Here is a 15,435-nt window from a genome sequence, read left to right on the forward strand (position 1 = left end):
AAAGCCATACACTGTCTCCCAAGGATCTCAATGGTAACACACAATATACAAATGACATTGCTCAGAGGACTGCAGGCATTTGTCTGCAGGCCTGCAACCTTTAACTTGTAATCCCTTCCTCATAGCAATACTTTTCCATCAGTCTTTCACAAGGTCTGCTAGGAGACAATTGCAACCACAACTGTTATATTGCTGTTTAGAGTCAGTACCTCCACATAGGTTGTTTAAAGACAAGATTTTTCCTTTAACAGGGTGATCATTTGGGCTTCTCCCTTCCTGAACTGCCTTGCAGGATTTAAGTCTCTGAGAATTCTTAACTCCTATTAGAAAAAGTTGCATAGGCCAAGAATTAAAAAGTTTTGCACTTATTTTCAGTGGGGCTTTAAAGTGCATTCTGTGTCTGACTTCATACAGAAAATTAGTAACTGCAGAGCTAACAAACACAGCTCAAATATTCTTATGGAAGACACCACAGACTTTGTCACTCATTTCAGACAAACTGGAGTTTGTTTCACATGAAATGGTTTTTAAAAGTATCAGACCTTGCAGTAGTAAAAGTAATTTTTATTACTACAGCTAGAAGGCCAACAAGAACTGCAGCAACATTCCATCTGATTGGTTATCATCCAATGCACTTATTACATTGCAGGTTGAGAACAGCCCTACAACTCTGCTCAAAAGTGAACATGTGAGCAGCCTCATTCAAGTCAAGCCATCTGTTTACACAAGACACCTTTACAAAAGGGTTTCCAGCAGCGCTAACACTTGTTCACCCTAGCCCTCATAGGACTACTCTTGTTACCAGCATGGTAAGGTTTTTAGCAGTAGCATTACACAGTGGTTGCATGGCCAGCCCTGACTTACCATAGGAAAACAGAGTGTGTCTTTCTCACCCTCCTTCAAACACCTCTCCTCGTACTTGCTGCCAAGGTTCCCTTTCTTTTCCAAACTCCAGTAACTACCAGGCCCTTCTGCATGCTGCTCAAAAATCACTAAGCTATAATTCCATAGGCCTGGTTTAATTCTCCCACAGTGAAAACAGCTCAGAGAAGGTCCAATGAGCAGTGGCACAAAGCAAGTACCAACAACTCAAGGTTGTCAGCAACACGGGCATGGGACATTGGAAAACAGAGGGAAGATGAGTGGGGGCATCCTGCTTCCAGGAGCGGTGAACTAACCATTCACATGGCTCATCACTTCTCATGAAACTGTACCCTCAGATGACAAGATGTGACAAGGGCTTGATCAGATCAAAATGGGTATTGAATGATATGAACTTTACATAGTAGATTTCCTTCTTTGGGACAAATCTGGGAAGGGTTATTTATACATGGCTGTATTCCAGTTCTGCAGACCTTATACTTCCTCAATGTAAACTGAACTTTCTATGGCATAAGAGTTGATAATGTGTACTATGGTTTCTGAAGATAAAAAACATTACCTAGGTTCTAAATACATCAGTGAATGTATCAGTTCCTGGGATATCTTGCGGACTACGCCTTCTGGTTTTTTTTAAGAGATGCCACAGCACAAAACTAAACCCCCGGCCTTCTTGCTCCACAAAAGCATGACTGCAATCCCTGTTAAAGGGAGTCCCAGTTGGAATGGCCCCCCATTCTCTGACTTGACTCAGCAGGGTGTAGTATCATGACCTGCCTGTGCAGAAAAATAATTGGGCAGACACACTGCTGCTGTAAACAGTGCCCTTTTGCTGAAGATCTGACTTCTTAATTGTAAAATGAAGGCAACTTATTCATGTTTAAATTATAAAATAGAACAGGTCATAGAACCATTTCAGTCAACTTTTATATGTCGTTTCATTAATCCAAAACAAAACTTTTAACAGTGATCCTTAGATCTCTAATCCACTTTAAGCATTGCAAAACAAAGAAAACATTAAAACCCTTGAAACCAACAGTAAAAGCTTAAGGAATACACTAAAGGCTATCCATTTCATTCAACAGTTCTATGCTTACTTATTAAACTTCATTTTTTAAACTGCTCTATATGTGTACTGAGTTGAGGGAGCAAAAAGTTGTTTAAAAAATTAATGTCATCATAACAAAATGGGCTTCAAAATTAACATCAAACAACAAAAAGCTATTTAAAGAGATGTTTGCTCTTCACTGAATCATATTTTCTGTCTTAGATCAGTACAACTCAGGCTAATTTCTTTAAAATTAAAGGAATAGCACTGGGTTTCTCAGAAGAAACCTTGTTATTCTTTCATCTAGAAACAGCTCAAGGTATTTTTAAGAATTGTGTATTACTATCAAATTATGTAAAGAAGCACTTCAGTTTTAAATATTTTAAAAACAGCTCTTTTATCTGCCACAATCAGTGTAAGCTATTAAAAAGAAACTGAAAACTTATGATTATCATCACTAATTAGTCACAGTGGAATAAAAACATCCACTTCTCTTTAAATAGACAATAGATCCTTAATTAGAAGGAACATTTAATGTTTTTCAACAATGACAACCTCTAGAAAGTGTAACTTCCTTTGAAACATCCAAAGTACTATATGGTTCCAGTATGGTTTAAGTAGAGCTCTGGAAGAGGAGATACAATTACTGCTTTAAAAAGTGATAGTACAGTGTAATTCAAGTTACATATTTGTCTATCTGAAAAGTTATCACAACCCCTCAGATCTAAAAATAAGTATTGTAGAAGACTGAATGGCTTCAGTATACATAGATAAAATAAACTATGCCTACGATGTGCCTGCTTACTGCTCAATTAAAAAGAAGAGTATTCAGATTTTAAAAAACAGTTCTTGCTGGAAGAATCACCAGGTTCAGTGTTAAAGAATGAGAAGTTAAGAGTGCAAGAAGGCGTATGGAGGGGAAAGGCTTCAAACAGTGCAGCTGATTTCAAGTCAATCCAGGAAGCCCAAAAGGAAAAGAATTAAAAGGCTGTAATGAAATTGCAGTCTACCTTTCCCCCAAATGAATCTTTGCTATTTCCTGCAAAACACATGGCAAGTAAATCTGGATTAAAGTAGGATTTCATAGCTCAAATTTCCAATCAGCTCAATATATGAAAGAAGGTTTTGGTTTGTCTTACAGGGAAATAGAAGCGTCATACACATCACGTATTTATCTTAGTTGAAATCTCCTTGGATGCTCTGTGTCTGTTTGTCTTCACTCTTGTAGCTTAATTATTTACTGTAATTCTAGCACTTGGCATAGAACCTAAATCTAACCAGGTGTCATCCAATTACTGCTTTCAATTTTTAACTAAAATTCTAGGGTTTGACCCATTCTTTGCTTTAGCTGATTACTCTGCAAATACCTGATACGCTTTACTGAACAGAATACAGAAAAAGAGTGAATTATTAAGAAAATTCAAGAGATGTACTAGAAGTGGGCTATTCATTAAAAAGAACAAAGAAAAAAAAACCAAAACCCCTGTTAGTGCACAGAAAAACTCATTAAAATGTGAGAAGACTATATAACATGTTTCACTGACAGGTACTTCTGAATTGTCAGGCCTCAGGAAGTAAACCAGTTTAGAAGCCAGGTAGATGGACACTCAGTGCAATTTTTGCTCTTGATTTTGTGTGAGTACTTCTCCAAGAGAAACCAAGAAAATTGTACCAGCACAGGATTATGAACACTGAAGCCCAAAGGTCATGCAGAAAACCCAGTAAATTGTATGTCAGGATTGCATTGGTATATTCATATTTCTTGCCATCCTTTTTCCCTTCTCATTACTTCCAAATCCTCAGTTCCCAGTCACTCAAGTCTTCAAACACTAGGTCTTGGCAGGAGTGGAATCTTACAGCCAGGCTTCTCTGTCATTTAAAAGTGCACAGTTCTGTACAAGGAAGTATGAATAGTGACTCTGGCCTGTCGCCTCTAGCAATGTCACTGTACATCATCCTACAGACAAATTAAATAGTTTTGAGTGAAGAAAATGTCTAAAAAACACTGAATTATTAATTTGGAGATTGAACTATTACAATGCCTGATGGAAAAGCATGTTTCTCCATGACTTCTAGAAAGAGCTGCTGTACCTCTTCTCTACTTGGTCTTACCATACCAATTTCTTAATGGCCTGCCACACTGCATGTTAATGTTTCAGATTTTTGATATATCTTATCACACCATATGCATTCATTCTTAGAATAGCCTTCATTCTCAGACTAATAGAGACCTCATAAAGGTAGTCATATTTGCCTGGGATGTATCAAGGTGATGATTCATCATTGCAGAGACTTAGGATAACAAATCAAATTTGGTGAACTAACATCCATCCATTGTCTCTAGTTTATGACTGAGTGTGAAGCACTTCGATATTCCTCAAAACAAACATGAACAATAGTCCTGTGATGCTCCTGCTTGACACTACCTTCATTTAACAATTTTTTTAGAATCCAGTTACACTTTTTTCTGACAACAATTACTCCACACGCAACAAGACTTACAGAGTAAAGGTTGGAGAAACAGGCCCTGTACTGCAGGCAATTACAAAATACAGCATTTTTATTCCATTTATGAGCACTATGTTTACTCCCAGTAAAACTAGAATTAGGTAAATCAAGGAAGAGTACTATCATTTGAGCAAGTGCTTAGGTGAAATACTCCTAGAAACATCCATCTTATATTGGGAACACTCAGATATTGCCAACAAAAATCTCAAAAAACATCAGTGAAGCACCTTTGAAAATACTGAGGATTAGGCAAGATAATAGGTTTTCACCATTTTCCTTCTAAGGCTTGGGATTGCTTTCATGGTTCTCCAAATTTTCTTTTTAAAATAAGTGTCTGACATGATCTCAACATTCAAGGAACTGGAACTTAAGCTTACCAAATACTTCACTATCATAATCACAGTGCAGGCAAAATTGCTATCCAGGTATTTTGCTAGTATCAGACACCCATTACCAAAAGTATACTGCTTGATTTCCACAGTTATTCTACTGTGGATGCAGCGGGGGAGGGAAGAATGGGAGAAAGAGGGGGAGGAACACCATAAAAGTAAAAAACTTCTGTACTTCCACTACCTATGGATACTAGTTCAAAGCTTCTCTCTGCTTATTCTGTCATGGAATTTATCAGATACTTTCTGGACAATCACAAGCAGCTGTAGAACAAAAAAAAATAAATTTTTGATCTGCACTGCAGCTTCCATTCTGTCCAATGTAAAATAATAGTGCATAGCATTAATTCTGACCAGTGTGATCTCCTTGGCTGGAGGTTTTGCAGGTCTCCTGCTGCACATTAGCTGTCTCTTATTTCCCTGTTCATAAGTGGGAGCTGCTAGCAGCAGTTGCTGTATAATTACTTAGTTGATTCTGTCTAAGGAGCTTAAACTAAGAGTTGAGCAAAGAAAGCAGATTAACAATTTGAACACACACGTAATACACAGGCACACACAGAACCAGCAGGACTGCAGGTCAATACACGGGGTGGAGGAAATGCACTTCAGCCACTCTTGCTCCAACAAGACAGGCTTGATTTTCAATGCAAGGCAAATAAACAGCGTGAAGAAGGAGAAGGCAAGAAGAGAGGCTGCAGTCACAGGCGGGGGAGAGGACTTGGGCACACGGCTACTCCATCCCCAGCAGCCAGATTAGTACCGGAGGAGAGGCACTCAGCCTGCTCTGCCAGTCACATGCTCCTAGATGTCGCCTAGCAACAGTAAAGCCCAGAGAAAAAGTTCTCCCTCTCTCAACTTCAAATCTGCGTCTGAGACCGACTGAGGGGAGCTTATTGTGCTCTAGACTAAGCATCTGTTTCTTTCTTATAGCCTTCTGTAAATGACTGCATATACCACACGTACGCAAGCATGTCCACGCATAACCCCCATGCCCCGGCCCAACCTGTCTACGTGCAAGTGCTGCAGCCTGTGCACGCCTCACCAAAAACAACTCTAGGTACAATTTTAGTGGTCACCAAACCAGCTCTAGGAATGCAGGTGAACTCTGCTCTGCAAAATCACCCGTATTTCAGTCGCAAGAAAGGCACAAAGATCGCAAGGAAAAAATGTAAAACGTCTGGGGTGATTTTTTTTTTTTTTTTTTTTTTTTTTTTGCCTTATTCACAGTCAGTAATCAGGACTCAATCACAGAAAAAACTGCCTGCTTGCATTTCTGTAAAACCGTGAGTTTAGACCGTGGAGTTGCAAAGTCTGAGATGTCCCTCAAAATTTAGCCACATTTGTGTGTTGCTGTCTTACACAAATAGAAAAAAAAAAAAGTTTGTACAAACCAGAAAAACAATCAAAGGAAGCATACTAGGATAATTTAAAACCAAGATGAAGTGAAGCTAAAGAGCCGATGGTGTTTGCAGTGCTTTTAAGGCACTATTCCTTTTCCACAACAGAAACCGACTCCACCAAATGACTCCTGGAAAGAGCCAGCTGTCTCCCCTAGCTATTGGAAAGACCTCCTTGAATCAGCGCCCGTTAACCCTCTACTTTCAGGAACTTCGGTCTTTTTCTTATAGAAGTCCCCGGAGTAGGGATGTGCTCCTTGCGGTGCAAGTCCCATTCCGGAGAGGCTGGAGCATAGCGCTTACCTTGGCAACTGCCCTGCATTATGCATGCAGCGAATAATATGAGCAGTTTGCAAGCAGTTGCTGCTCTTCCATCCATCCGATGGTGAGGTCCCATTTGGGCTGGGATGCTCCAGCTTCCTCAGAAGCTGGCTCCTGGACTCCGGGGTGCTGATCTGCACAGCAGCAGCACAAGGACCCTGGTGTCTTTTTCTTATCCTGCTAGTTGCAGAAGAAAGGCGTGTTCGCCTGTTGAGACATCGCGTTTTCTATAAACTCCCACCCTCCAGACATTGCATAAAGCTCTTTATACCCGGCGGCCCCGGAACTAGCATGAGGGAATCAGGCACTGCTCCAGGCCCTGCAGCCACAGGCTGCCTCTGCCCCTCCTTCCACACTTCGCAGGATAGCCAAGATGCTTCCAAGACTCTACACTTTGCAGACTTTGTTTCAGAGTCCACTGGCGCTGTATTTAATGTGTTCGTGTATTTTGAGTAGTTCCTAGAATTGCAGGTGGCAAGTGAAATGTGTCACAAGTTTTAGTGCCCCAAAGGCATGCTCCAAATGAGAAAAAGTTTTTTTGATAACTCTGAAAAAAAATCTAACATCTACTCACCAATGCAGAGGTAAAGCTTAAAACTTAGTACTCCTCACATAAAACCTATGAAAGGAAAACTGTAGGGATGAAACTTACTTTTGCACTTTCTCAGCAGATAAAATCAGTTTGGTAAAGTGCTTTGGCTGTGAATTCTAAATATGTCAGCTGGAGACACTCTCCTTTAGTTCTAACTCTCCAACAGTGTGTGCAACACACAAAGAAATATCTCCCTGTGTTTTACTGCTGCCATTTCAGGAACCATATACCCACTAACAAGGGAAGAGCAGTATGTAGGATCACAGGAGAAAGATAAAGATACCCTAATACTTCAGGCTGGAATGCAGCCTTGGTAAAAAGGACAAACATTTTGGAGGCATTGCTTGCAGGATCAGAAACATCATATATAAAATGTGTGAAGTTAAATCATTATTTTGTTTTATATTAGCGAAAAATAGTCTTTCATGTAGAAAATTTAGTTATGCCAAGCTGTCCTTTCTTCATTTGTGTGCACACATACACGTGCATATCAACAAGGACTACTGTGCATACAAACCATGGGAGAAGGATAGGCCTATTTGTCTTCCAAGAGGCTCTGTCAGATTAATTTTAATGACACCACCTTTATAAATACCACATATCTTTTGCATTAGCATCATGCCATGCTCATTATACTGCAATAGCTGTTTGCTGATGCTGCAACAGAACTTAAGCAATCTTTGAAACCTTAACTCTTCTTCTTTTTGCCATGGACTGCAATTGCAATAAAGGAGTAGAGGTGCCTGTATTGTTCCTGCAGAAGTTGCACAGGAACATGTTGCCGCTTATTAGCAGACTGTGATATCTTTCCAGGTCCTGTAGGACGCTAATCCCTCTAAACCTTTCCGTAAAGGCTTTCTATCTATCAAGATAGTAAAGAGGGGGGGTGGGGAGAGAAGATGTGGAGCATAGGCTTTTGCAAGGTTGTGATTTATGCAGGTTCAGGGCTGTTTGGTGTAGTGGTACGACACAGCACCGGGGTCAAGCCACAAGAAACACTGGGGGCAGATCAGAATATTCAATTAGCTTCCTGGCACCTCTGAATCACAAAGAGAGGATAAGATCTCTCCATCACAAGATCCAGAGCTGCCGGGGGAGGGGGAGACATGCCCTCTTCAAATCTCCCTCCTCCCTCCCACCCTCTCTCCTTTCACTGTAGGGGAATAGTGCCTGAAACATTCCTTTCTGCACGGAAGGTCTTTTCCTATTGTTGTTTTCTTTGTGTTTCAGTGTTGCCAACTTACTGGAATTCTTGTCGTGGTTTCACAGCAAGGCTCAGGCTGACCAAACGGAACCAGCTGCGTTTGTGTATGGGGCCGCTGCTGCTTTAATCTCCCAACAAGGCCGATGGGGAGGGAAGGCAGGATCCTCAGAGGGGAGCAAGCAGATCTCCTCTCTACAGATGGGTGCCTGCAAAGCCAACACACAGACTGAGCGTACTTAATTAGAAGAGGACCTGTTTAAAGCAGTTCACACCTCAGCAACACGCAGAGAGGGTAAACAGTGCTTGGGAGCTGCATTCCAGGTTGGGAGCTATGTGAAGCCTTCTGTCACTGTATGCTTGAAGTGACCTGGATGCAAGCTTTGGGAGGCACCTACCTGTTTCACTCCCACATAGCTGGCAGCCAGGTGAGCTCCTACCCCATTCACCTACATCTACACATCTGTACCTCCCACAGGTGAGATACTAGAGGAATTCTCCAACAGGAATGGTGGAGATGCTGTTGATGTGAGCTGAGATGGTGGGTCATGCCCTTCTCACTCATTATTCTTTACACTCACAAGACAAAATCTACATTCAGAGACAGATGAACTGATAAGCCCAGATATTTTACTGCTGAATGATAGTAATAAAGGAGCCAGCACAGGACAATGCTATCCTCTGTTTACTTCATCTAAAATTTTCTCTTCTCTGTTTACTGTGGCACCTCATCATCCAACTACAGGGACCCTGCCCTGCTGGACACCATTAAATGGGACTTCTTAGAGACTAGAGGCTTCAAGATCAGAATCAAAACTCTTCAAGGCTTTCCTGTAACTACACCCAAAATCGCCCATGTGGGTGTAAAACATCTCTTTCTCTCATCTTCCTGTTGACTGTTCCTGTTGGCAGCTCATTATTTCTGACTGAACTAGACCTAGGGATTTTTAGTTGATTATTGCATGTTTAAGAAGATGCAATCTTCTGTTAGAAGGTTAGAGGGAGAAAACATAGGAAATGCTGTTGTCCATTGAACTGTACTTTCAATTCAAGATACAGTTAGGGATGTCTTTGCTTGCCTGGTTTTTAGTGTAAGCAAGCACTCAGAAAAGCAGTTAAAGGTGTAATTCAGAACTAACAACTATGCCGCTTACATATTAAAGATACCCGCTAAGCAAGGAAGTTAAAAATTAAAAGGCTTCATTTTTGACCAAGGTTCAGTCTAAATTGGTGTCCAAACTCATGCAGTTCTTCACAGACAGATAGAAACATCAGGGTTGATGTATGACTAGATAAAGACAGAAAGCTAATGGTTAAAAGAAGTAAAAAAACATATATACACTCACTAGAAGGAAATGTGGGTCAGATCTGCACCTGTAAGTTTGTCTCTTCTGAAATTCTTGGAGCTAGGACAGTGTACAGAGGCTAAGGATCTGCCCAGTGCATTATCCAATAAAGCTGTAATTGCCATTGGCACTCAGTAATCTTGCAGTCAGTCCGTCCCTGGATAAACCCAGGTGTTTCCACACACAAAACATTTTAAGTTACAAGCTGTGTTTCCAATTTCACATTTAAAGTTTAATCATTAAATCCTATGCCTTTATCATGACAAGCTTTTTCGTTATTTTTGTGTAATCATACTAAAGCAAGGCTATATTTTAAACATACTAAAGCCGTGCTCATTTTTTGAGAGAACACTGGTAATAACAAGTCATACAAATCTAAACTAAAGACCATCTCTCTGCCTGGGTAATAATGTAAGTACCCAACAGCAGCAATTAACTCTTCAGATTTCATCCATCTTTCCTATTCTACAATCTAAAGTGTCCCATTTCTTTAACTGAACTTTAGTTTTACAGCAAGGAACAATGGGGGTGTGGGTGTGGGGGGGTGTGGGTGTGTACGTTAGAGGCTTCCTTTCTTAACAGGCTATTAATGGCAGGAGGGTCTCTTCAGAGATACTATTTTTGAGATATTTCCTTCACCTAGGGCCCACTTCAGTTTGCATCAAAGCCATCATACTTCAGAGAGAGTAGATTTAGCTGTCTTCATGGGGACCCACAGTAGCAATGTGTATCGGGACTTCACCACTTATTTTTTCCAAATTCATATGTTGTGAGCGGAAGTTGCCTTAAAAAGTCACATTTTAGGGAACATGCATCTTATACAAAAGAACCAGTATTAATTTCAACTCTACAATACATGAAAAAAAAACAAAACAAACAGACAACAGCCCCAAGTTCACCAAGTTTCTCATATAAGCCACATCACATTTCACAGTATCTAAAACAATGGAAATTATTTGCCAGAGAGGTATTTTCTTCCAAGGATTTAAATAACAACAAAAAAAATTCACCTAATCTCAAACTAAGAAAAAGAGAGCCTTAGTTGATATAATTCCCAAACATCTAATGCATATTCGTAGCTAAAGCAGAGATTTTCAGAAGACTGGATCAAAGGTGGGTCTCCAGACCACATGAATGTGAGAAACATTAAGCTGAGGAGATGTGAATTGGTCCAGAACAGAAATCACAGAGTTAGAATTGCACAGTGCAGCTGGCACTGTGGTCAAAAGTTTCCTCAAGGTCTTCTAGTTAGTGACATATTACACCTTCGCTCTTTCAACCTGGAATTATATTACTGGGTCCTGGAACAAGAAGCAGGAACATGGGAACCATGTGCTTTTTTGGTAGCTGCCACTGAACAAGTGAGACTAGTAGAGTCAGTAAAGGAGCTTCCAAAACACCCCAGGTGTATTTCATCTGCAGAAATGGGCCTGTGGTGGAGTTTAAGAGTAACCACTTAGAGATGAGAGAGTTTATTTACCTGGAAGGCAGGAAAAAAGTGGAGAAAGATTAAACAGATTCCAGTTGTCCTCTCCAGTTGTCCTTTGGTCAGCACTGTCCCTGGAATTCCCTGTGCCCCATCCTGGAGACACAGTCACAAAGTAAGGGCAAGCATGCTCTACATCAGCTGTATCTCTAACTACCAAAGATCTTGCTAGCTGCCTTACTTGCAAACAGATTTCTTTGGCACTTTCTCTGTCTCCAAGGAACAAAAGTCCTCATTTTTGCTCCAATTCACTGGCCCTTCAGTGCCATTCTGCCCTGCAAGCAAGAGATGGAACTTGTACTTGAAAAGGAATGGGAGGTAAAGAAGCATTTTCAAATTACTTATGATCTAAAAACTTTTTAGGGTATTAACAAGGAAAATAGGACAGGCTGGAACAACTCTGAATCCCCTTTACTCTTTTCATTGGTTTACTTTCCTATTAATATCAGATATGAGGTCTGTTCAGGAAAAACACATGCGTAAGTGGGACTCACAATAAAAATGGTTAGGTCTCATTCCTCCAACAGCTAGGATGAAACACTTGAGAGATCACAAGAGCAGTCAGTCAAAAGACCTGAGAAAAGATAAATAATAAGACTTCAATAGTGTTAATTAGAATTCCAGACCAAATGCAGGGTAATAACAGTAAAAAATGAGAACATGGTTTAACAGTATAGGGATTGCAGTTGACAGATTCTCACAGTTTTGATATGTATTACAGAACATCAGTGATTAACCACTGCTTACTTAATAAGAAAAGTTGAAAATATGGCCTAACTGAATTTTTGAACAAGCCTCCACACTTATTGAAAAAGACAACAAGACATCAATAGGCCTATTAAACACCATCTTTTTAAGAACAAAGTTACTCAGTGCATGGTGAAAGTATAGCTACCCTGCAACACCCTGTGAATGACAACCACTGATTTGTATACAGGGATAGTATAAATATATTTTTTATGTTAAACTAAATGGAAAAACACAAAGAAAATTATAGCTCAAGATAAGCCACACAGTAGCAATTCTTAACTGATTGCTAAGGAACAATACTCAAAATATTTGGTTAGAAAATAGCACCTGATTCAGTCAACCTGCAAAACTACTTTGACAAGAAGAGACCAAACTCCTGAATGCATGAGGTCAAAAGGATTACAACAATTAAAAAAACCAACCTCTCTCCTCCTTGGGGGACTTGTTCACAGGAATGAGATATAGGACAGTTCAGTGAGCACAAACTTTGGTAAGGAGGGTGACTGGTTTGAGTAGTCCACCCTTCCCCCTTTACCCACTTTCCCTCAGAGCTGCAGCACAGCCATTCACAGTCCTTTTTGTCCCCTCAGTCAGCAGGCCCCTAGGAGAGCACTGGCCACTGTGCCCACTTCACAGCACAGTCCCACAAGCACACCATAGAGCCACAACTGGCAGTGGGGACACAACACCTCAAACCTGTTCATGCCAGCGTCTCAACAGATTGTACCTTACTAGCCAGGAGGAACAAGATAGCATGCCTGGAGAAACTACCTCCACCTGAGCTATCATGAAGAGAGTATATAATGTTATTTTTATAGTCACTTCACAGAATACAAAATTGTGAGGTAGAAGTTTGCCATCAAAAAATTGCTTGATGGCATGATTTGTACCTTGCAAGATGCTAACTGAATTCCCCCTTCCTCTCAGCATTAATTTTTGCATTCAGAAGTTATTATTGTATAATCCAGTTCCAAAATTTAAGATTTTTCCTAATTAGCATACTTCTAAAGACCTCAGCACAGCAAAGGCTACCTCCTGTTGCTTTACTGTATTGAATACATGGTGATCAGCATTATGAAGTATGAGATCTCAAATTAAAAGCCACATGGAAGTTACTTTTCTAGTAAGAAAAGGAACTTCAAGAAATTTCAGATATGCAACACTTGAGCTTGTAGTGCAGCTGCACAGTACCATAAGCTGAAGAGCATGTTCAAGAAACTGAAACACATTCTTGACTCCTTTTGCCTAAGTTTTCACTGGAACAGTAGTTTGTGAGTTCTAAAAATATGTATGATAACAGCTAAGCAATATACTCACTGTAATTACTGATGTCTTAAAAGGCTTTGGAGGGGTTGTTTATTGCTTTTTTTTTCTTTAAGATAAATAATTGTGCTAAAGTATCATTGTAAGCCAGAGACACAAGCTATTAAAAGGAAACAGGAGGTTACACACCACATCCCCTAGTACTAAAACTTCTTTGTTCCTTAAGAATGACTTTAATACTTAGCCTTCTAGCTAAACTGGAGCTATGTCACTTTGTGTCAGACACTTCAAGAGATACTAATGAAAATGCCCTCGGCCCCCATAATCCTCTGTGGCTGATTAGGTACAGTAGAAGAAGTTGTTTCATTAATTTGAAGGCCATTAGCTTGAGCCCTCATATTGACCTGAAAGCAATGTTTTATTCATATTGTAGTGTTGTAGTCAAAACTCCAGAAATAATTGAAAGGACAAGCCTCAAACCTTAGACCTTTGATTTATGAAGCTGGATACGCAGTTAATTATTGCACGATGAAAAAAGGGGAGTAGGGAGCCAGCAGTCCTGATATATTACTATTGCCATGTCCATGTGAAAAGCTGATGGGTAATCAAATATATATCAATAAATATGTCTTCAATTCCACAAACACTCCAATTATTTACACAGATCACAGTGAAAAACTTTCCTTCAAAATTAAAAAAAATATATATAGACATTAGGTTAAATTCAGGCTCCATTAGACTTTGGGGGCAAAAGTCCAAAGTTCAGTAGTTTCAGCTAAGATTCATCAGCAGTCAGTGAACAGCTACCCATAGCTATTCAAATGAACCACAAGATGCCTGGATCTACTACAGGAACAAAAAAGAGTATTTTTCAAATAAAACCTATGCCTGACTTTAGAAATTAGGTTTCTAGTTTTTCTAGATATAAGCAGGAACTCATTGTAGTCAACAGTCAGTTCTTCCAGTCAACCTTCCAAATAATCAGTCCCCTGAATTTTTATTAGCTGTTGTTTGAGTGGTGTTCAAGGTTTGATACCTTTTGAGTGTAATGAAATGATTCAACGGGAAGTGCAAAGGCACACACATATGAATGGTGACGTTCTCAAAAAAAAGTTGTTAAAAATCTGTCATCATCCAACAGGCAGATAGTGATATTAAGAAATACTGAAGTAAAGATTAGTGAATAGAAAGTCTGCTGATCAATGTTTACCTTTTCCAGCAGAAGTATCTCTCTCTCTCTCTCTTTATATGCAGCAATCAAAGAAATGTAGTGAAAATTCCAGACAAAGATTTACACCCTCTGTAGTCAAAATGGGCATCCCATACCATCCCTGTAGTATGATTTGGTCATAACTGTTCCTTTATGAACCTCATTGCCAATAGTCACTGTGGATTCCATCTTGCTTGGGCCTTGACGAGTCTCATGAGTGTGACAATACATTATCTTTAGATGAGCTTTTTCATATTTTAAATCAACTCAGATAAGTGAGCTTCAATGAAACTTACAGAATACATTCAAAATATGTGAAGCTCTTCTCACGTTTTACTGTCATTCAACTTTTCCATGTCATCAGACTACAACTGCTTCAAATACTGAAGCACTGACTACAATCAGCAGAGATTCAAATAATATACAGTGTTAGTGTCAGCATTCTTCCATTTCTGCACCAAAGTCTTTTTGATAAAAGAGAATATTAAACCCGAATTTTACTCTTAGAGCCACAGCACCAAGAACCATTTACTGTTCCCTTAATGGACGTCATGGTCTTCCCTTTATTTCTGTTGCTATACTTGCACTTACCCCAGTATGGATCACATATTCTTCTACATTGCTGTTTCTTTTTCCTTCCTTCACAGTATATTCTGTTCTTCCTAATATTTCATTGCAGGCATTAATATGCTTCTTTAAAGATTAAATTACAAGAGACAGCAAAGAGGAATGCAAGCAAAACCAATATAATCAATATATGCAGAAGTCCTTACTACTCCACTTATAAGCAAAACAATTGCTTTTTATGTAAACAGACATATTGATCAAGTTGCAGTAGGAGATACAAGGTCAGATTCACAACTATGAAACTGCTGATTTGAACTAACCTACCAGTATAAGAAAAACCATACAAACTGAATATGGTTTAAGATCACCAGAGCAAATCTTCAGCACACAACTAGAGTACATATCAGAAAGAGATGAAGGTACAACACTATAACCCCTATATTTTCCTACTTCACAGGGATCCCTGGAAATTATGTGT

At 39.6% G+C, this 15,435-nt stretch overlaps 1 protein-coding gene across 5 annotated transcripts in view; it reads right to left on the reverse strand.

Annotated features, from left to right (window-relative positions):
• LRP2 (LDL receptor related protein 2) overlaps positions 1 to 6,778 on the reverse strand; it is a 118,675-nt gene extending 111,897 nt beyond the window's left edge. For 4 of the 5 annotated variants that reach the window (XM_042041133.1, XM_042041132.1, XM_042041131.1 and 1 more), the window contains exon 1: positions 6,525 to 6,778. In XM_042041133.1, coding sequence (XP_041897067.1) covers positions 6,525 to 6,618 — 94 coding nt within the window. In that variant the 5' untranslated portion in view covers positions 6,619 to 6,778. The remainder of the gene's footprint in view (positions 1 to 6,524) is intronic. The other variant, XM_042041130.1, reaches the window with a different exon arrangement.
• Between the last annotated feature and the right edge of the window lie 8,657 nt (positions 6,779 to 15,435).

This window comes from Corvus kubaryi, unplaced genomic scaffold, assembly GCF_017639235.1.
Source record: "Corvus kubaryi isolate FWS band 111438036 unplaced genomic scaffold, C.kubaryi_AGA036_p1.0 37396, whole genome shotgun sequence".
Lineage (NCBI taxonomy): Eukaryota > Metazoa > Chordata > Aves > Passeriformes > Corvidae > Corvus > Corvus kubaryi.